The sequence below is a fragment of the Hirundo rustica genome, chromosome 1 (assembly GCF_015227805.2).
Source record: "Hirundo rustica isolate bHirRus1 chromosome 1, bHirRus1.pri.v3, whole genome shotgun sequence".
NCBI lineage: Eukaryota > Metazoa > Chordata > Aves > Passeriformes > Hirundinidae > Hirundo > Hirundo rustica.
The window spans coordinates 34,747,540-34,770,930 of record NC_053450.1 but is presented as its reverse complement, the minus strand read 5'-3'; the positions used below and the strand labels follow the sequence as shown (position 1 = coordinate 34,770,930).

General features: G+C 38.3%; 1 protein-coding gene across 1 annotated transcript in view; it reads right to left on the bottom strand.

Moving 5' to 3' along the window:
* The window catches only part of CPA6 (carboxypeptidase A6), a 68,743-nt gene extending 45,748 nt beyond the window's left edge, over nucleotides 1-22,995 (bottom strand). Inside the window, exons 1-2 of the mRNA XM_040068161.1 lie at nucleotides 22,978-22,995; nucleotides 1,337-1,450 (exon numbers count right to left, since the gene is read on the bottom strand). Coding sequence (XP_039924095.1) covers nucleotides 1,337-1,450; nucleotides 22,978-22,995 — 132 coding nt within the window. The remainder of the gene's footprint in view (nucleotides 1-1,336; nucleotides 1,451-22,977) is intronic.
* Nucleotides 22,996-23,391: the final 396 nt, after the last annotated feature.

The following is a 23,391-nucleotide window of genomic DNA, read 5'->3' as shown; positions in this document are numbered from 1 at the left end:
GTGGTAATCCATGGCACCATAACACTGCCTCTGTTGAACACTGAAATTTTTCATGCAACATATGCACAGGTTGGATGTCTTGAGATTGGGGGTTACAAAGCACAGCCTCTTGCATGGGGAACTAACCAAACAGCGTTAAGAAATGTAGATGTGATGAAGACAGCCTCAGCTTTCCTGCTTAAAGCTAATGAGGTGTCAATGTCTTGACTGCTGGAGTATTCACAGCAGTAAATCTTCTCCTGGGCTGAGGTACCTAAGGTAGCTAAGTCCTATTTCTTTAAAAAAGAGTGGCAAGGAAGCTTCATCACAACTGAAAGATGCAAGGGCTTCAGGAAGGTGTAAGAGCTCTTCTAACCACCTTACTTTTCTTTTATTTGGTATGCAAACAGAGACTTGATTTACTTGTATCCCAGATGTTAACTATTGGACTAGAAAATTATATGCACCTTCATTTGCTCTTCACTGAGAACACAACAGTTTATATAATGTTTCAATGATAGAGGTAGAATTACGTCACAGACTGCCTCATAGTTTGCTGGAGTTGAAGGCCGTGAGCAGCCCAAAGTTTTTGCACATGCTTCAAATGCTGTGGCACTCAACATATTGATAAAGTTATTATTCCCCTGATTCTGCTCCAGTTAGGCTGTTTTGGTGACTAATAATGAAGCTTAACCCTTTCCCACAGTGCCTGGGGGTAATGCATGATACAAGTCCTTTTTGCAGGACTGTAGACCTGGCTTACAGGTAGTCCCCATCCTCTGAGGCAGTGGGCCAGACTGCTTTGGAAAGACTGCCTCTGCCTTCGCAAGCTGTGCCAGCAAAGCAGCATGCTGCAGAGTGCTCCTGTGCTGCACTGCTGCAGTGGCACCACTACTTTTATTTATATCTGCAGAGAAAGGCCAGGGAAGAAAGATTTTGGCTTGCTACCCTAGACACTCTGTCAACTGCCTCTAGAAAATTATTCTGCCAGATTCTCAAACTGAAGCCTTTCCCATATTCCTCTGTATGTTAACAAGTTGAATTAACTCTGTTTCAAGTAACACCATTGAGCAGATAATGAAGCAACTATGTATGTTAGCAAGGAGTGGAAGAGCTAAGAAAGCAAATTTACAAGTGTGGCACCCATATTACTTTAAGGAAGTAAGTGTTGGTAAATTTTTCAGCCATGATGAATCTAATGCATATGCTATTTTATTGGTAAATTAGGAATTTAATGGGCAAAGACATCTTTCCAGACAATAAAATGATTTGACGTGCCAAATGAAAGGTAAGTCAGTTAACTCACTACAGTCTTCAAAAAAGATCAGAAAAAGAAGATGAAAATAATCAAACTCACCTTAAGCCTGTTGAATGCAGCCCTCAGGATCTGTGTTTCCCTCTCACTCTCAGGAACAACTCGTATGACTTTATCACTGCCAATAACAGAAAATTGAATTGGCACTTTAAGACTCTTTGCAGGAGTACAAAGGGACAGTAATTAGGTTGAGATAACTACTGTAATTGTGCTCTTTTTCAGCATCTGCAAAATGTCAGGTGGACTGGAGCTCTGCTTCTAAACTTGCTGCTGGATTATGCACTTCCATAGAAATTATTTGCTCTTTACAGATCAGTGTCAGCTTGACCTTCCATTTCTATGCAAATGTTTTGTTCATTCCTTCTAAGTTAAACCATTCAATAAACCATTGACATATTCCATACTGAACATCTGCCTCAGAACAAAGCAATTTTTTTTTTCAAATGATGAATCAGTTTCTGAGGATGAGATTACATAAAATACATTTTTTTTCATGTTTAAACCTTTAATGGACTTTAAAAATTTCATTGTTCTCATGCATTCAAGAGGGGAGTTGATTTGAGAAAAGAGGTGATCTGCATATTGGAGCATGCCTTTTGCTGACCTATTAAAACTTGCACAAATTTTGTGATGTAAATAGCTGCTCATATATACTCAGAAGGTTCTAGAAAATAGTAGCTGATTTTATTCAGTTTCTTTAACAGAAGCTGAAATAGCAAGTTTAGGTAAGATAGAAGGAAGAGATTATTTGCTGCGAGGAGCAAAAGAACTCATCACCCAGAGAAGGTGTGGATGCCTCATCCCTGGAAGTGTTTAAGGCCATGTTGGATGAGGCTCTGAACAACCTGTTGAGGTGAAAAGTGTCCCTGCCCATGGCAGGGGGCACTGGAACTAGATGACTGTTCAGGTCCCTTCTAACTCAAACCATTCTATGATCTCCATGGACATAATTCCGTGGACAGGAAACAAGAAACTGAATGACTCTTCAGTGACCACCATCTATCATGACCTATGGGATGTTGGAGACCACAGAAAATAGAGGTGATGATCATGTAACTCAAATATCAGCCATATACAAGAAGGGTGAAATAACGTTACATGGCCAATGTGAATTCTGGCATTTTCCTACACTTTGAGTTTTTAATTTGTACTGTTGATAATCAGTATGTCTCTTCCAAGAGACCCTGGGGGTCATGCATATCTTTATTTCTACAGTTCCATCCGCTACCCAGAATGCATTTTAAACAATTTCTTTATCTACAGTTTCTATTATCTGGGAATTTTAAACAGTAGAATTTCCCTTGATGCTGAGAGGTTTGTCCCTTAAATATCTCATGAGCTCTCCTACTTTGCTGAAGGTTCTGAGTCTGATGATAAGGTATCTGGCCAACTAGAAACAGCACTGCTGAGTGTGCCCTTCCTGGCTCACCGTTCTAGGAAGGCTCCCAGGCTGCTGCTGTTCTCAGGCACCAGGTCTTGCCTTTGGTGAAGTGCAGCTACAGCTCTGGTAAGACTCACCTTTGTTAAGGATTTGTAAGAATCCTTAACGCATACATAGGTAAGCATTAAATATTGTCAGTTCAGAAGAAAGCACAACTAATAAATTCTGAAATGGCTCACCTGTTTCTTGAAATAAATTTTCCCTTACCTCCTATTCTTTTTCAGTCTTTTCTCTATAGTAAGCATTTGCTCCCCCTGGGTAGCCTCTGATCCCTCGTTCTGTCTCAGTTCTCCAGTTTTGGTTCTCACCCCTGATGAGCTTTCCCTGTACAGGTCCCAAGCCTTCCAACTCCTTCACGGCATTTAAGTTTTTGGTCCAGTTAGACTGGTTACTGCTGCAACAACACTGATATATCCACTGGTATGGATTTCAGTCCATTCTCCTTGGCTGCTGTTGACCTTACTGGACAAATGGTTTATGCCTAAGAAAAAAGATTTCTGAAAGCTCTCTTGTTATCATTTGGCAGCCCAAAAAATTTAGGGGAAATTACTATGCTTCCAAACCAAGTTTAACCTCCTGTGTCAGAGCTTCCCCAGAAATGAATAAATCTCAGAGAGTACTACAACTGCTCCATCTCTTAAAGGAAAATAGATGCTTTTAATTTATCATACGTACAACAGTAATATTTTTTCCATTACTCACTTCTAAGTATCAAATTGCTGTTAAGAAGAAAATAATAAAGAAGTAATGATTGCCCAGGAAGTTGATGTAGCTAATAAAGATTCATCAGACATTTCTGGAAGGATTGGTACAACCAACATATAAAAACCAGATTTTAATGAAATAAGTAGCTAAGCATGTGTTACACAGCTGTAATGGAATTTTGAAGGAATGGATATCACTTAGGTATGGTCTTGAATTACTACACATCGCTGTAAACTGTCCTCGATTAGCTCAGCAACTCTGTCATTTTCAAGGTGATGAAAAACCTGCCCTGGAGAGGAAAGTATTGGTGCTGTGACAGATTGATCACTTGACACATTGTTGGGAAATGCTTCAAGCTGTGGCTGAGTCTGCTGCTAGACAGCTCATAGTAAGCAGTTCAGCAGTTTAGTATGGTCATTTTAGTATTTTATTAAAAGGTAGTTAAACCATCATGGCAAAGCCCTTTCAATTTTTGTGCACGCAAGATCTGGGAATACACTGGATTCCTGAGAACTATCTGCTAATACCCACTGCTGTAGGCTGGCTGGTCAGTGGATAATTGTTATGCATTCTTCAACAAAGCACAGGTGGGAAATCTAGCTTTACTTCAGATATCTACAGTCAAATCCCATAGTCCAAAGGTAATTTTTTAGCTTTATAGTTTTTCTGGTTACATTTCACATTAAAGAAATCCAATGATTACCTTAAATGTTATGCAATACCCATTGAATTTAGGGTAGAAATTCAGCAACCCACCCACTATTTAAAAGCCAACAAAATCTATCAGATCATGTACTAATATGGTTGAAAAGTGGCACTTGCACCCCAAACTCTCAGGACCATTCCCTGGTGAGGTCCTCTGCCATCCTTTATGTTGAGCTGTTGAGGAGAAAGAGGCAAGTAATCATTCATATATCTAGGGAAAGTTTTGCTGCCTGCAGACATATGTCAGCAGTCTGCTGATTTATGCAGGTAAGGTTATTTTTCTAACCATGATGCCTCTAAATCTTTTTTTTCTAATCCTATTTTACAACAATTCTAAACAAACAGCAAGATGGGATGTATTTTGTATAAATTAATGTAGAAATTTATATCCACCATGAAAACTTTCAATTTACCCCTAGCAATTAGGCTAATGGAATTTAAAGCCAGGACTTAGCAGGATCTTTTCAATTTTGTGTAAACACAGTTGAAAGCCTTTGCCAAGAGCAGAACACAAGCTTTAGTAAATGAACTGACTGAAATAGTGTGGTGAGCAAAGAGTAGAAGCCATACGGCTGACGTCCCCAAGGACAGCCTTATGTCTGAGCAGAATGGGTGACCAGCTGTTGGCCAGCACTGACATGCCATGACATCTTTTTTTCCCCTTCATCACCCCCTTACATTTTTCAGGAACAGTATAAAAAATGACACAGCTGCTTTTAAAACACAGAATATGCTACGTGGCCCTGGGAAGGGTGATACTCCCTGATGCCAATGGGGGCTAAAACCTCTTGGTTTATTTCTTTGGCTTTTTCATTTACTTTTTTTCCCATTTACTTCATAGTTTTACTCATCTATGAACAGGCCAGATGGATCCAAAGAAACTATTCTGCAACACATCTACAACTTCCTTGCTGATGGAATTAGCAGTTCTCTCTCATGAAACTTTCCTGATGAAGTCACATGGCATGAACTGCACTTATGTAAATTCTTAATTTCCTTCAGGAAAATCCTTCTTATTGTTTTATTCTCCTGACTAATGTGAACCTTAATCAGATCTCTGCTCTCCCAAGGAATTTAATAAAAGTATGTTTACAAAGGCTTTACAAGTATTTTAAACACAGTTATAGGCTATAAATCAAGTACCTATAGAAAAAACAGGAAAGAAAATAAATCCCCACTTACAGGCACCCATTCCTAACAGTAGAGGAGTTGCTGCACTTTAGCGGTTCAGATGTGTCATTCAAGGGTGAATGCCACATCTGAAAAGATCTACAATATGAAGGCCTCTTGTCAACTCCCAATATGCCATCATATATCATTTGTGATGAAAGATCAATTGCTTCATTCTCTTTTCTCCACTAAATTCTGATAGTCAAAAGATTAAGAAATAATAAAACGTTAATGCTTTTCTCTCTTTCCATCACTGGGATGAAGAGTTTTAACTGTGACTCAATACTGTTACAAAATCAAGATAGATAAATATGGCTGGGCTTCTTCCTGAGACCTGGTGGGTACATCTGGAAAGGGAACTTTACAAAACTTCCTGAGCCCTTCATGATGTTTTTCTGTATTATAGTAGATGCTGATCAGAAGAAAGGAGAATGCCATTTTGTATTGTCTAAATAGCAATGTATATATTTTGTGCCTTTTAGCTATTAAGGCAGCAAAACTGATACCATTCTTAGCATAAGAAAGAGCTAGCTAATCTATAATTTTGAATGAAAAATAGGTGGTTGGGTAATGTAGGCAAAAATGCTGAGGAGGCAAAGTATGTTACTGCATTATATTTATCAGCATAGCACAGATGACTTCTTGGGAAGCTAAATTTACACACTAATTCCAGGCATGGAATATCTGAGTTTCATAGATGTTTTTCAGATGCAAAAAGGGTTTCTTCACCAAGCAGGAAACTTTGCAGAGTACAGCAATGCTATATTACCAGCAGGCTTCCTTTGCACAGTTTCATTTCAGAGACATATGGTATGGAAATGTTAGTATCTGCAAAAATTTGAGTTTTCATTCCAACTAAGGAACAAACTTTTCCAATAAAAGCTGGCCTCCAACGTCTCATAAACACTGGCTATAGAGCCATCTAGCTTAAACACAAGAAGTGGGAACCAATTGCTTCAGTGCATGTCTCTGTCTCAGAAAAGAAAAATGAACTGTTTATGGTAAGGAATGCTATCTTGCTTCATCAAGTGTCATCCAGTCATGTGCAAAAGAAGAGAGAAAGAGGGCAGGGATTTAGGGCAGAAAATAAAATAAGAAGTAACAAGACCAATAAACACTTAAACAGACCAAATTAAGCAACCAGATGACAAGGAAATATTATGCTAACTGTGCAGGATTAAGAACCAGGGGGGAGGCTGCAGTAATCTGCTTAAATGAAACGGCATGCATACTCATTCATATTAATTTCTTAAGAAACATACTGAAATAATATATTTGCATGAAACAGCTGATGATCATTTAACTTGGATACAATCCTTCCAATGGCATGTTATTTGAACTACTGCTACTTTTAAAGAAAGGATTATCATCATCCTGGTAACATATTATTGAAAGGAACTTCTGCTATAACCCTATCTACTTCTTTATTGCCATGGCTTATGGCAATAAAGTGAGTCGCTCTGTGCTTTATAAGGAAGCGATGTGATGCTGCCAGGCCTGGGATAGGCCTGGTTTTAGGCCTGACAGGACCAGAATGTTTATCTGTCCATCTGGGCACTCCTCTGCCCAAAGAGGAAAGCTTCCCCTTCTCCTCCCTTTTCATCCTGCAGAGGCACGTTGAACCTGTGTGGTGGGGCCAGACAAGCTTGATTTAATGTCCTGGTCAGACTGCAGCAAACAATTACTCCCCAGCCAGTGTCCTGAACAGATCTGATTACATTGGCTGCATACATTTTGTCCCTTTTCCTGCTCTTCATCCTCCCTTTCACCACACTTCTACCTTGCTTTTGCTACTTCCTCTCAAACAACAACGTTTCCCTATTTATGGTTTCCCAAACTGGTTCCAGCTTTGCTATATTGGTACCCGAATCTGGTATTTTTAGGTAGTCTCAGCTTCATATGGTAGCACTGATAGGGTTATCCAGGTATTATTGCCCAAAAAATGTCCCCAGTACTCCCTTTCAATTACCTGTGAAATTCAACCTTTTCTCAAATACCTCCTCCTTTACCTTCTGCAAGATCCAGCCACATTTCACAGTGCACTCTGAATTTTTTGTCAGCTTCTCGCACTGTCATATTCAGCAATTTTTCATGTCACATCCCATCATTTATCTATGTCTTGATCACTTAGCTTAAGCTTAGGCCAGAGTCGTCTGTGGCCTGCACATTCCTGCAGCTACCATCATTCCAGAAGTCCACACACAAGCTCATTGGCTTTTCCAAGTTTCAGAATTGCTTCAGTTCATCCTAAGCCTTGCGTACATTTTGAGACAACTGTAGCAACTATTTCCAAATTAAGTATCTCAGAACTCTCTGCAGCAGATTTGCTCTTGGCCTCAGTGAAAGAAGGAACACCAAATCTGACAGAAGGCTGTTACAGAATTTAGATACCAAGAGCAGAAGGGTGAAGGGGGAAAATGGTTTAATTGTAGAGGACTGCATTAAACTTTTTGTAGTCAGACTTCCTTTAAGACCTTGAACAAACAATCACAGGTGGTTGTGAACCTCCAGTGAGGTTCACTGTCAGCTTGGCAGAAGGCTCCTTACACTGAGCTCCATATGCTTCGTATCCATTCATGTGTAAAAAACACACAGTCTGTATTTGGTTAGAGACATTTGATGGTCAATTTTTTTCTCTGGTCCCCCTCCTCCCCATCTGTTCCAGTGGCCTGAGCAAGACTCTGGGCTCTGTCGTGGTGGGTGTGCACAGGTGTGTGAAGCACACGTATTTGCCAAAGCCTGGCACTCAGCCTGAATCTGAGACCGGGCACACACCTGCCTGCAAAGCCTGACGGACAGGCTGGGGTGCAGAGCTATGCTCAGCTGACAGTGAAGGCATGGTTCATCTCCCCACCCCTATGAACAGGGATGATCTCATCCTTTAAACTTGTGAGAGTATGGAGACACAAACTTATGGCTTTTAAGCTTCCTGATGGCCATGGTAATGGGAACGAAGCAGGGACCATAGGTGGAAAGCACTATATACTGCTTTCACAGAACAAAATTCTGCAACTCTTCCTAAGTCTTGAAACATTCTGCATTTACTCCAGAGCCTTCAATGATGTTGAAAAACCCCCTTTTCTTATTCAAATAATCTAGTATTTTCCGTATCTCCATTTTTTCAATGTATTGATATTTGTTGAATAACAGCAAAGAGTCCAAACAGGAGATGTCCATGCTCTTTTGGAGACAGCTATGAAATTTTGAAATATGCTCAAAGGTTGGAAATGCCCCCTTTTGGTTGTTCAGGCAAGCTACAAACCTGGAAAATATAAAGTATATTTTCAATGAAAGCAATCTACAGTCTTTAATGAAAATGTTAAACTCGTGGTATTCTGATAAAATTGCCTAAATTTAGTATGCACTACCATGAACACCACACACTAAAATTGATTTAGCATATTTTTTAAAGTGTGTTTATATTAAAAATTCCATATACCCAGAAGTAAGTAAAATAGCTATTGGTCTGATACTAATAGCTTACCACACACAAGTGTAAGGTTTAAACCCTTTCTATTGGATGTGTAAGGTTCATAGAGAATCCTTAATTTATAGAACAAAATCTATCTGGACTTCACTTTTTATAACTTATGGTTTTACTTGACCTTTACTTACTGCAATCAAATACCTGAACATTTCCAACTGTGTGACAACCACTGAATGGGGCATGTAATTTATCTGCCTTGGTGACTTCAAGGATAAGGTAATACTTCTGTCTTTAAAAATCAGAGAAGAAGAAATCTTAATTTTCATGAGTCATGTTCTTCACTTACATTTGTGTTTATTTTTAATCTATTTTTTCCCTCCTCTAATTTAAATAGAATGTCTATAGGTGGCCCAGAAAAAAGAAACTTGCCAAATTTATTACATAGTTTCCTCTAACAGCAAAGAGGAAGATCTTACAACCAGCAGGTCTTTTCTAATGGTACTCTGTTCCTTTCATTATAATACATGTTATGCTTGTAATGTATTCAATCTGAAATGATTTTACTCTTTGGAGGAATAATTTAATAGAGTAAGAAATAATTCTGGTTGATGAGCTACCTGGAGATGATTTAATCAGATGTCCCTGTAGCTCTTCTCTGCACGTGTTCCTGGCTTTCTTCTTTCGAATATGGACCAAAAGCACCATCTAAATGTAGTTACTCCATAGAAAATTCTCATACAAACTCAGTTTTATGGTCCTAACACACTGAAAATCACAGCCATCCTATGGTTGAATAGTACATTGCTGTTTTTTTTCTCCTTGATCCAACCAAAGGATATGCAGCAATTGGGAGAAATTCTTGTATGTATTGCATTTCACCCTTGTTCTTTTAATTCAGCCATTAAGTCCATCAAGTTTTTCTAATGTCTTGAACCTTTCTTGAATAAATAGCTTCAGAAAATAACCGGAAATAAATTAAAATTCAGTAGTTTTTTGGTAGGTAATGATAATTCAAAGGATAGAGAATGAGGGTTAAAGGCATGTAGCAATTCCTGCTGCTGAATGGGACCAAGTTGGGAAGCATTTGGTTAATCCTGATAGGCAATCTCTTGAGCTCAATTTAAGACCTTGATCCTCAACCCCTCACGAGTTTACAAAGTCTTTCAGCAATAGGAGGAGGAAGCCTTTACTCATTACTGTACTTGGCCCTGAAACACAAATAACTTGTAAGCATGTGTTTGTAAGAGTATGAAAAAAAGATCAGAGGAATTGCCTCATACATATTTTAAAAAGTAAATGTCAAGATGGTGAGCTTAGATTTAATTTAGGGCTTATCATTAGTGTTTTCTATGCATTTATTCATTTATGCAAGTTACAGCAAGAAAGATGAAAATATTTATGGAGTAAAAAGATGTTATGGTGTGAAATACTGCTGCATGAGACGTCTGTAGCATGCTAAGTTTCTCCAAATGATTTCATCATCACTTATTGCCTAGTTTACTTCCACATAATGATTATATATTTTAATTCATGGAAAGTACGCTTTTAGTGTCTCTATTCAAATAAAGGACAAACAGAACATGGCTCTCCACAATTTTGCAAAAGGACAGGAACTGTAGGTTTCAAAGCTGGGGAATACACCAAATTTACCAAAAAAAGCAATGAAAACCCTATAAGGAAATTCTCTTTTTGCTGGTGTTACTGCAATAGGATGGCATCATTCCATTCATTTCCAGAGTCTTGCTAGGTTAAGCAAGAAAAAACCAGCAGGCTTTTTATTTCATTACAGGACAACTAGCTATTCCTGTGCTTCAGATAAGCATAATAGAAACCTGGGTTCTGAACCATTCATCAATTTAGGATGCTATTTTGGAGAAGAAATTGTACATCTGCAAGCACTAAGCCCAGAAACAATTACACATTATGCTAACTGCTAAATACTGCCACAACTGAGAGTCTCACAGGGAGCCCCCTTATATTTCCTCTAGGGACACAAGCAAGGTGACAGTGCTGACCGGAGATGCAATACTTTGTGTCCAGGTAGAGTTTCTCTGACAACAGGAATGAGCAGAGTCTCTCAGCAAAGGGACACCCTGCACACCAAGACTGAGGTCAAATGGTATTTGCAAATTTCTCTTCAAACAGCCTGTACTGCAGAATATCTTCCCAGGAGAAATCATACTGCAGGAAAGGAACAGATTAAATATATATATAAAGCAGAGATGTATGGAAGAGTCTTTGAATAAAAAAATGCTGGATGGTTGGTCTACAAGACCCCTTGTACATTGTGTCATTTTTGCTTTCTACGATGTGCCTTGAATACAGAGACCAGTGAGACAAACTTAGCAGTAAGTCTGCAAAGGTACAGCTGCACCTGGGAGTATTTCCCAGTTTAGTGCACAACCTGGATGTATTTTGCTTTCCAGCTGAATCCTGTGTGACTGTACTGCACTGTGTTCAACCATCTTTCCCTGAGAAAGGATGCAAGGTGCACACTGCTGAGCAGTCTCTGTGTGTGCCCTGGAAGCAACTTACACTGTTGGGTAGCAAATATAAACAAATGTACTTTGCTTTTAGCACTGTCAGGTGTTGTACAGCAACTTGTTCTGAAAAAACAAGGTATTTTTGGATGCTTAGTTATGCAATGGGTCTTTTTTAAATCAACTCTCAAAATATTTTTTGGAATAAACCTGAAAATAAAACTGTTTAATTACAATTTCAGTGAGCATGGAAACCAAATGTGTGAAGCAGAAGGAGAGAAAAGTAATTTCCATGAAAATTTTTTTGTTTCACTTTAAAGAATTATGCACTGAAAAGTGCAGCTAAAATTCTACACCACATATACTTCAAAATGCAGTATATTTACTGACCCATCTTTCCTTACAGATATCAATCCAATTTCCTGTTAAGTATAAACAAATTAAGTGCGCATGTACCTGCAATAAGAAGTGTCATTTTACTAAGTATAACAGATTTTTAATGTTCACATTTTTATAATTTTCAGATAAAGGCCAGTTTTGTATTTTTTTTTATTGTGAGAGTTCAAAACAGCCCTTTGGTATTAGATGTAGTACTACAAAGAGAAAATTTATGATGACTCACAGAATGTTCTCTCCTAAGGACCACTTTTCCATGGTGATGAATTTATAGACAAGGTTTAGAAACCTTCCGTGGTGGGACAATTTTAGCACACAGAAAGGAAAACACTTAACCAGCTGCTCCAAGCAGCTTTATGGATGCTATTTATAATATTTTTGCTTATAGATACATTTAAGCTGTTTATGGGCTCTGTAACTTTTTTTTTTAAGCATTTTTGTTGTTGTTGTTGTTTTTTAAATATAGAGGTTACATCCATTTGCTTCTCATACCATATGAGTTACTTGATAATCTGCCCAAAGGGAGGAACCAGCCCCTCTGGACAGCCCATGCTTCCAGCTTGGGTGTGTGCTTCCAGCCTGCCCTGGCACACTCTCTGCTCAAAGACCAGCAGCTCTTCAGATGATTGCTTGCAGCACTTCTTTTGTCAAAAATTTTGTCAAAAGCATAGCTAAGAGAGATAAGAATAAAGACAGAAAATATATGTGGAACCACATCTAGGACTTGCATGTGACTATACAAGTCACCCGATGTCAGTAAAATTAGCAGTACACTAATTGCCTGAAGGATCTGAATATGGAGAGGAATTTGTATATATCAGGAGACTGAAAAAAAACCAACCAAAAAGTGTTTGATGTGATCACCATAATTATCTTCTTCATTACCGATTTTAAAGGCCGGGAACACCAGCACAATAGGTATGCAGAAGTGCCTTTGCTTTGATAATCTCCATCTTGAATACACTGGATTTTGTTCAGTTATTTTTCAGGGAAGTGAGAAAGTGGAGCGTTTGTTGTTGTTGGGTTTTTTTTCTGTTATTTTAAAAGTGAAGTGGTTTTATGTATTATCAGGGGCCTCTCAGATACACCCACGGTCAGCCCTATTTAGGAGCTGGGGTGTAAAAGCCAACGAAAATCAGTTTGCTGGACATGGGGCTCTCTTTATAAAGGCTGTGCATTTGTCTAGCCCATCAGGATCTTACATTTTATCCTTTTGCATTTTTATAGCCATAAATTTAGGTTCCAACCTGGCACAAGGTTTCTCAGGGGCAGATTAAGGACAGCCTTAATGCCTAATGATGTTGTAATACATACATCACAGTTCTTGCACTCACTCAGCCATGCATCTTGATAAAAAAGATGTCAGGGTACTACATCTAAACATGTCTATACTAGATGGCAAGTTCGCAGTCTCATTTAACAGCAAGGAATGGATGGGAAGGAAGAGTATAACACATCCACACATACAAACAAGATAGCTGTGCATAATTTGATGGATCTGAATCTTTGAACTTAGTCATGATATGCATATATGCAGTCTGATTCTCCGTTGACCTGGATTTTCTAAGACAAATTCTTTACCTCTTGTTCCTCAAACCAGTCCTGAGTATCTTACGCAAAACTGATCTGCTAGCCTATTGTTGAAAACTGATATCTATAGTGCTGAAGAAAGCAAAAGCACACCAAATACAGAGTACTATTTGAAACACAAAATCAAACTGAAGGCTGGGGAAGGGATATAAATATTTTAGTGGCAATGAAATTATTTATTCTCTGAAGACAGCTCCGAACGCAGCTGCACCAGGCATTAAGGCAATTATATTTTCCCATTTTTATATGCTGCTTGAGAAATAATTTTTTTCCACCAAATTAAAGCTGTGTCAGTTCTCAACAAAGTCACTTCTGACTTCAGGGACACTGGAGATACATGATGAGTAAATCTGGAAGTGAAAGCTTGGGATTTACTTCTTTATTGTGGTAATAGTTATTAGTGTGGGACAACTTGGAATTCCACAGAAACTTCTGTGCCTCTTAGTTTGCTAATACCCTGACCTCAAGCATGCCTCAGTAAGAATTCTCTGAGCAAAAAAGTGGAAATGCTGCTTTTGCTTAAGAGAATAATGTTTAGTTTAACTGCACCTATCAAGCTGGTCATAATTTCAACAAAATTGAAAAGGAGGCCAATTCCAAAGGTCTTCCCTGAGCAGCGCTGTAATCCTCCAACACTTTCTACCAGGGTGCTGTGAATAGACAGAACGATTTTGTTGTATTATGGCAGTTGGAAGACATATGGGAGATGATGTTTGTAGGCATGCAAGAAAACATTGCCTTTTCTACCAGCATGAGTTCATTAATAGACCAGGCACAAAACCAAATTCTGAATGGCTGAGAGGGACCACTTTGTAAAAATGGTGACCACACGTCTTGGCAAAGCACATTGTGAGTAGCTGTCTTCTACCTGCTGGCAGCTGCCAGGCTACCTGACCCAACACAGCCCATAGTAAGAGACGGGCATCTCACGACTATTCAGACTGACACAATAACCTCTATTTTATATTCTATTCTGTATTCTATTATTTATATTTTATATTAATACCTTATATATATATATTAAGGCTCTCTCTTCCCTAGCCATTTTCCTCTTTTTTTGCTCCCAAACTTGCTGTTCTCTGATTCCAGGGCTATGACTGCTTTGAGCACTTTATTTTGAGCTCTGCACACTAACCCAAACACTCTGCTCATTCCAACGTTTCCTTGAACCAGCTGAGAATGACTTTTATTCCTGTTTCTCATTAGCAGAAGATAAATGTATATTTTTAAAATAAGGGTGATAAATAAGGATTAACAGGCAATGAATAAATTAACAGGTCTTGGTGAGGTTATTTATGTAACTAAAGAGAGGTAAAATACTTCACAAAGAATAAATGCAGTCCATATATTATAGCTGTGTTGTGAGGCTGATATTTAACTTCAAGGCAATCCATGTTTATGACTGGAAGGAGAAAGATTTATAATAAATATTTAAATACCTTTCAAAAGCACTTAGTGTTCTTTTCTTTTTTTTGTTGGTGTTAATACACATTGTTTTATTCAGGTTGATGGAGTTACGCTTGCTTGCATAAACTGGTCATGAATTTTCCTATCTGCTGACATTTTTAATCTAGAGATGTTGGGGCAAAACATTCATTGCAGGATGTTTATTGCCCTGAAATCCAAAGATCATTATTGGTATTTGTTTAAAATATACCTGCCTTGCATGTGCACATAGGCAAATAAATCTCTCTGCAGGACAACCCTCAACCCTCACAGACAACATTTTCAATCCTGATGTCTTTCTTTCTTTCTCTTTCTTTTTTTTTTTTTTTTTTTTTTTTTTTTTTTTTTTTTTTTTTTTTTTTTTCCTATTTAAAAATATCCTGTTTGTAGGGCAAGTTGGTGTAATACCAACAAAGCTGCCAATGCCAAAGTTCTCCCCCTTATAGCAGAAGGTTTGCTGAGCTGGAGCACTTTGCAATAAGTCTACACCTGAAACACAGCTTGACAACAACAACAGTGTGGACAAATGAGAAATTATGTGACATTCTGAAAACTTTCCCATTCTGCATGGAGAGAAAAGTCTTTTCTGGTCAGAACTAGATGTTCCTTAAGGCCCCTTCCAATGCAAACCACCCAATGGTAAATCCAACAGAAAGAGTCAGTAGCCCAAATTAACACGGACATAATTCCAGCAGCATGTCAAATCTCCTGTCTGGGCTTAATGGCAGAGTGAAGGGAGTTTACTGCATCATCTGAACATCCTTAATACAGCATACTTTAAGGATTCTTTTTTGTTTTCGCTGTTCTGTTTTATTTTGAAACTTCCCTTCCTCTGTGGCAGAAAGGGGCTCTAGAGTTGGAATCAACCACACTTAATGTGGTCTGAATGAAATGAGTTAGGGTCTTCTGACTTCTCATAAAAGAGGCTCTAGGAAGATCAGTGACAGTTAGCAATTATTAGGTTATACTCTGAATGCTGGAATAATCCAAATTTGTAGCCCATTCCTAGCAGATTCATATGGCTGTGCTTAACATGGCAATTATGTATTTATGTAGCCTGTTAATAGAGGCATAAACTTCTTGTAGTGCGTGCTACAGTTAAAGCTGCTCAGCTCCACCTGTTTGCTGGAGAAAAAACAAGTTCACTTTCAGACCTCATCATTCATGTTCAGCTCATCTATCAAATTTAGCATTTTGATTTTGTGGAAGTTAAGCTAGTCTTTTCTAAATCTTTGCCAGCTGTACAGGAAATTAAATTACATAGATATGTTACATCACCTGCTTTTAATATTTTTTTCAGGAGCAGCAAAGATGGTGTTAATAAATCTTACTAATACTGTAATTAGAGACAATATAAATATACATTAAATACTAATGAAATATTTTTTTTAGTAGTAGGTTTCCAAACTTTTTAATACTACTCTACTGGGAAACAGCACAATAAAAGTTACCAAGGCATCCAAGTAGCAGATTCAAATATTCCCACCAAAATGATGTCAAGTAGAAGCTTGGGTAAGGCAGTTCCAGCACAAGGAACCACTGAACAATGTGAAAGAAAAAGGAGAAAACCAGTGCATTTTTTACTTGTTTTTGTGAACGGAAAACTCTGAGATAGTACTTTAGCTCAAAGAGTATAGTCTTGAACAGTAAGAAACACATAGTACAAATGAGTATTAAATGAAAAACTGTATTACAGATCTAGCAAAGTATCCGGTGGTGCTGTAGGAAGGACTGCCCTGCAGCAGCATCAGATATCTGTAGTAATCCCACTTGTCCTGACCAGAGACAGTTTCCTGCCTCCAGCAAATGTCTCTGTCATGATGCCTAGAGCAAGACATCCTTTCCTTCACTCCACACCTCAAGCACTTTAAATTCCTTAAAAACCTCTTGATATAAAGCAATATAAAATTGCTTTGAGATTCTCTGAATGTTAGTATGGGTCGAAAGGTGGTTATCTTTATCAAACCATCTTTATCAGAGCATTTCTATTTTGGAACAGTCTTCTCACCCAGAGTTAGCCAGACATATCTATGGTAGATGCCAGCCAGCTGAATACTTGGCTGGACAGTGTCACCTGCACAAGGAAGAGCAGTGTGGTGTTGAAACATTTTAAATTGTCCTCACTGATCCTGTTCACTTTTTTTCAGTAAACCAAAAATCCAAGGTAGCGTGGAGATTAACACAGTGTTGTGTGTAAGGGGATGTTTTCCTCTCTGCCCTCAAGCAAGAAGCTGTGACAGCTGTGCTCAGTTTACTACAAGGGAAGTTGCCATGGGCAGACAAGCAGATGCCTCCTCTTAAATCTTCAGCTTAGTCTCAGAAACTTCTCCAGGGCTGCTGTGACTTGCCCTACATTTCTTAAACCCACTCATGGTAATAAGACTCCATTCATAGTAATTTCATAAGTGGAAGCCTGGTATTAATCACTCTTGTTATTGGAGAATTTGTATTTCTTGTTATTGACGTCTTGCTGTCCATAAAGGAGGGGTTCTAAATATGACTCATTTCAGTCCTCAGCTAACAAAAGAAATGGTATTGATAATCTGAATTGCTTCAGTGGTTAGTCAGTCAGCTGATTCCTTGTATCTGAGGGCACTGATTGGAAGCGACCCGAATATTCACTGACACAACAGCCTTCAGCTGCTGGAGATGGTGTAAGGCAATGCTTTAAAGTAACTCCATTTGTTTCACAGTTACTGTGTTGGGTCACAAAGCAAAGAACAGGAAAAATTTTACTAGCTTAAATACGTTCCTGTTACAGAGCAGGTAATTACTTCATTTTTATACGAATCTGTTTACAATGTGAGAGCATTCTTCTGAGAAAGGAGCCAATGGCTGAGTAAAACTTTTAAAAATGCACAAAGAAAGGAATCATGGATTGCTCTGGGCGGACCTACTCCCTATTATAGTCACATATTACAAAAACAAGGCATCACAAATACAGCAGTTCCATATTCTCTTCCAACACACCTCAGAGATCTCAGTATCTTTATCAATGAAAGGTGATGGAGATTTGGAAGAAACCTTTGCTGCAGACATGCTGTTGAACAGCTGCAGTATTTCAGACACCTTATTCTTTAGGTGCTAGTGTTGGGAGAGGCATAGAAGCTACATAAACCTTTTAGTTCAGATCAGAAGTACACTTCTGAAGTGAACCTGAGTGACCCTTCCCACACATACGTGGTTCTCACTGTGACACAGCCTCGTGCTTTGTGACACACGTTGGGCTGCTCTGAGGGTGCATGAACTTGACTGAACATAAACTGAGGGATGCTCTTGAGGTACATGCAGTGCGCCCCAAACACAAATCAGCTTTTAGTCCATGGGATGAGACCAGCCAGTCCAAAGCAAAGCCCAAGCAGATCCATATAATGTAGAGGACGTCTGGTCCTCAGCACCAGCTCCTCCAGTCTCATCAGAATGCCTGCACAGCACAACCAGCTTGGAATTTTGTCTCGGAATTCCAAGATTTATAAATAGGCCTCTGCTTAGATTTAAATTTAACCGAAAGTACTTTAAAATTACCAAAGGTAGGGTAACTCCTGGAGGGCCAGTTTTCCTACAGAAGACCATGTGTTTGAGAGGGTGGATGTATATCCTCCACCACTGCTTGTGGAAAACATTTTTCCCCCACTCAAATTCATGTCATTAACACATGAGCTACAAGTCATGCTGTCATCCTGGAGAGAGAAATTTCACCCTCAAACTTTTGTCATTATTGAGGTAAATTCTAATTTGTCAATTACTAGTCATGAAATTTATTTATTCCCAGAGAAACAGTAAGAAGAAAGTTAATCTATTTAGCTTCTAGAAAACAAAAGAAAACAAAATTAAAATATATTTAAAATACATCGGCTGGTTTTTGGGGGTTTTTTTTTGGTATTTTTTTGGTTTTTTTTTCATCAACACAAGCATGCAAAAAGCCTCAGAGAAATTTCTGTTCTGTCAAAGGCCAGTTTGATCGAAAAACACCCAGAGTAACTTTTGTTTTTACCAGCTCTACTTGACACATGTTTTCTGCTCACAAGGGCACTACACTACAGAAGCGTTGCTATCTGAATGCTATCAAAGTCACTACATACTTAAATGTGTAAAATAATCTTTCTCAGCTCCACATTAGACTCTTATGTGAAATATTACAGTTTTAAGCAAGTGTCAATGAAACCAAAGCACTCTTCTTCAAAACCTCTCCATAAAATATTTTAACGATTTACTTATACATATATCTAGCTTTCTATCTAAAGGTCTTTTGCAAACCCATAAATCCCCGGTTCTTACAGATTTTATGCCATTAACCTAACTTTAAAAATTAAGTGATGTAAAAGTTTAACTGCTAATTCTGATGTTTCTAGCTTCTTTTGTCTCTTCAGTATCCATGTTTAGCTATTTTAGAGTAACATACAAATGTCAGCCTTAAATTAGGAAGCGTTCTGTCTGAGGCAATAGCGATGCATTTTACTAAGTGATTTGATAGATTTTAGGGGTTCGTTTTCCTGCTCTGAGGTTTGCATTTCACATTCATTCTGAAGGTCAATTGCCAAGAGAATGAACTGTGTAACAAAGAAACCATCAGATAAAGTTAACAGATGCCTAATTCCCTGGGGAGATGAGTATTTTGGGTGCTATTTGCCTACAGGAAGCCTTTTAATCTGCTGGAGTTTGAAACAGCTGCCACAGCAGTAAGTGACATCCTGGTGCTATGTTGTTACTGTTGTAAATGACCATGCTATCACACATGACTGGACAAATACAGTATAATACAGAAATACACCAGATCTGTGGCTGGTTTAGGGAGCAGAGCAGGGTGGCTGCTAGCTTGTCATTTGCTCTCACTTTGGATGTGAAAGTGAAGAGATTCCTGATTCTGTAATTCTCCTTAATGCTCACACTTAATGAGCAACATCTAAAACTTGCCTTTGGGAATGCTCTGAAGAGCAGAGTAGCTGCTGAATTCCCTTGTCAGATTACTATTCACAGTGAAAGAAAGGGAAAAAGCAGAACTCTTTTATTTATGCTCTCTGATACCAATGTCATAAGTGAAACTATTTTATTGATTTTCAAATTAGTTTAACAGCACACTTAGTAAGACCACACTACAATGGCTTTTTATATTAGCTTGTGAAATATTGATAATCCATTCATTCTGTGGCCCACTGCTGGTCTGAGGTTTGATGGCAGTAACAATTTCTAAATAAGCACTAAATTGGAAGAGAAGTGGGAGCACCATTATCACAAGAACAGTGAATGCAATGAAGAAGATGGAGGCAGTGAGGCTCCTTAGAAGACTTTTGTATGAAAACACTTGACTGTCACTCAGCATAACCCACTGGTGCAGTCAGTGGCACATGTGACAAATAGCACATGGAGTCAGAGAGCAGCGACATCTGCAATCCTCTGTTCTCCCAGTCACTGCTGACTTTGAGTGTTCAAACAGTTTGTGCAGACTCTAAGAGAAATTTGAGAAATTTAAGAAATTACGGATACTGGAAAACAAAAGCATTAGTCTATTTACCTGCTGGCTTTGAGAATATAGGTTCACAGTGGAAACTTATTTTCCATAATATTCAGATATTTTTGATTGCATGGTCTGAGCAGGAAAAAAAAAAAAAAAAAAAAAAAAAAAAAAAAAAAAAAAAAAAAAAAAAAAAAAGGCCATTCTTAAGATTAGGGTGAATATAACTGACTCCATAACTTCAGAAGTATGTTATATACAGACTAAAGTGTCAGATGTAGGGGCAAGTATACCAGCATGCTGTAACCAGTCCAGAAATGGAACAGACTAAGACTGAACTATTTAAATTCCTCTATTTCCTATGTCACCTAATTTGGAAACTACTGATACTCCTTGTAAGGAATTTTATGTTTTATTAGGGCTCAACTCCAAGAGATAATCAAGATTCATTTTTTTCCCCTAACAGCAGATTCCATCTACTTCTAAAAGCAGTAAGGTGCCTCTCTGCAGAACACATTAAATCAAGACATACACAAATGGGCCCATTTACAATCTACGATGACATACCCAGTTGATTCTAGATTCATTTTCACAACTGACAAATGCAGTTTACAGCTGACTTCCTCCAGTACTAGATTTTTGGAAATAAAGCCTTAGTTTAGTAACGAAAGCAATTGAGAAGTCTCTGAGCAGTCAATGGATACATCAAGAGTCTGCTACAGATGGAAATCTTTTCATTGCTGCTTTTGAATGTCTTTGAGTGCAGAACTGTTGGTGATGCAGGATCACCGTTCTTGGAGGACTGTACACTTGTCCCAGTCCCAATCAGGAATGCACATTTAGAGGCTTAGAAGAGCAAGGCCATAAGCCCTAAGCACGAGGGCTGAGTGTGAAGGTTTCCTGCATGGAGATCATCTGAAGAGACAGAAGGGAGGGGAATAAACCTAAATATTAAATGTTAAAGCTTCTGCAACCAGGAACACACGGCAGTCCAGACAGCCCATCGCCAGATAAAGCATGTGGCAAACTCAAAGCTCAGTTTAAAGCTGGCAACATAAAATCTGTTTAGGCTGCCAAAGAACCAGATGTGTCATGCCTGGAAGACTCTTTCCTTCACTGACTCTTTGCTTATGGGTCCTGTGATTGATATCCCAAAAGCTCACCATAAAACATTTATGGGAGGTATTGTGATCACCAACATACCTAACTTTTTTTTAAACAAAAGGTTGAAGTTACTTCTTGCCAATTTAAAACACACAAAAAGTGACCCTTTACATAGTTTATCTTACTATTTCTAGTGCTTTGGACTTAACTGGGCTCAAAATCTGTTACCAATATGACTTGATTTATGGAGAAATGTTTGTAAAAGTAAGTATAGAGTGTCTTATTTCATTTAATAAACTCAGTTTAAGGCTAAATAATACAAATATTTGTGTAGAAATGTGGAGTGAGTTGGGAAATTCTCATCACAACATGAATTAAGATGAATTAACATGCATTACGGTTTAATTCACCTTGGAAAATTTCATAAATTCTGGAGAAAACGTTTTGTTTATCATCATCTGTTCAACACAGGAACTGTCTTGGCCAATACTGCCCAGAATTATGTACGTTCCTGAATCAATGTCTGTGTTTTTCCCCAGAAATTCAATAGGTAAATAAAAAAAATCAGAAAATCAGATGGCAGCATTATTTTTTTATTTAAAGGGACAACAGAACTATAAGCTTGAAGGAAAAGTATGACCCGAAAAATATTCTTTAGGCAGAGAAATAAGGCAGTAGGGTTTGGGACTCCCTTATGCTACCAAGAAAAGAAACATAATCTACTTTTGGGGAGCTCAGCTAAACAAAAAAAGCCAGAGCTATTATTAGATGGTAAGGTTTTTACTTCCACAGAAATAAAAAAAGGCTTAATGCTCTGAACTGAAACTTGTGAAAATTTCACCTATTTGCCCGGTAATCACCTTTTCCTCAAACTAAGGAGCATTCATGTTTGGCTGGATTCTGATTTTGTTGTTGTAATTCCACCAAAACCTCCCTACAGTACCTTGGCTGCTCTCCCCAAACTCTTGACTGCCACCAAAGTGACTTTGTGTTTTCAAAGTTCAAGGTGTGGCTCCAACTGAGTCATGGCTGGGAACAGTCACTGAACAGTCACTGAAAGCGACATGATGATTTTGGCTCTTCTGCTGGAAGAAGGCAGGGTGGAGAAGGGGCTGCTAGGAAAGACTCAGGGCACTGACAACACACAGCAAGTTCCATTAGTGCCACTCCCCATGCTGGAGCCGTGTGGCATGTGGTAATAAGCAGATGTTTTATGCATTGTTAAAACAACTTACAGTTGATTTCTTGAGACATGCCATCACGTTTGTTTATTACTTAATTGTTAAAAAGCATTACCACACTGATTATTTGTTTACCATCAATCTGGAATCTAATTTGCTAAACTACAACAAACCACAAATGCAGAGATCTCTGAGTATTGTGCCTTTGTCAGTGAAATACCAAACTTGCCATTTGAGGTTTTATGTCATTCATTTTGTTTAGACAATTCACTGCTGTGCTCTTAGAATAAAACACTCCACGCTGCAAAAGTTGGATTTATGGAGCATGGTGTAAACATGTTCTGCCTAAGAGCAGGCAGACAGCAAATGCCTAAGGCATTCTGTAATTGTCCTGGGAAGAGCTTCTAAATCGTCTCAGATTTATTACTGTAATTTTCATCACATACCTGATACAGTAAATGTTTCTTAAAGTTTTTTAGTTTTTATCTGAAAAAGACAGATTGTTTAGTCTACCTGACTGCATGACATCATGCTGTTCATACTTTGTGTATGAAAGACAGTTATCTTTGTGAGTGTTTTGACTTACCAGGTTTGGAGGTATCATGGACGATGATGCACATACTTGTGTGAAGGTATGAAAATATACTTGTAACTTTTAGTGAAAAGGGACATTGTTATCAGCTTCATCCAGGATGTGTTACACTGGACTGAAAAGACCAGGGTAGGTAATGTCTCTCAGAGCTATTGTTTATGACCTCTTGCTTTCTCCTCTTTTTTTGTTCTCTATTTCCAACTCGCACACAGAGAAAACTACCAAACCCAAGCAAATACACCAACAAAATCCAAAGGGATCCAGAAGAACAGGATACCAAGTCCAGTGGGTATCACTGGAGTCTTGCACTCAGGTATCAGTTATTTCTCAGCATTGCTCACATCTACTTATTACAAAACAGAGCTTTGTCCGTTGATACTTGATGAAAATTTCCTAAGTATGATTTAA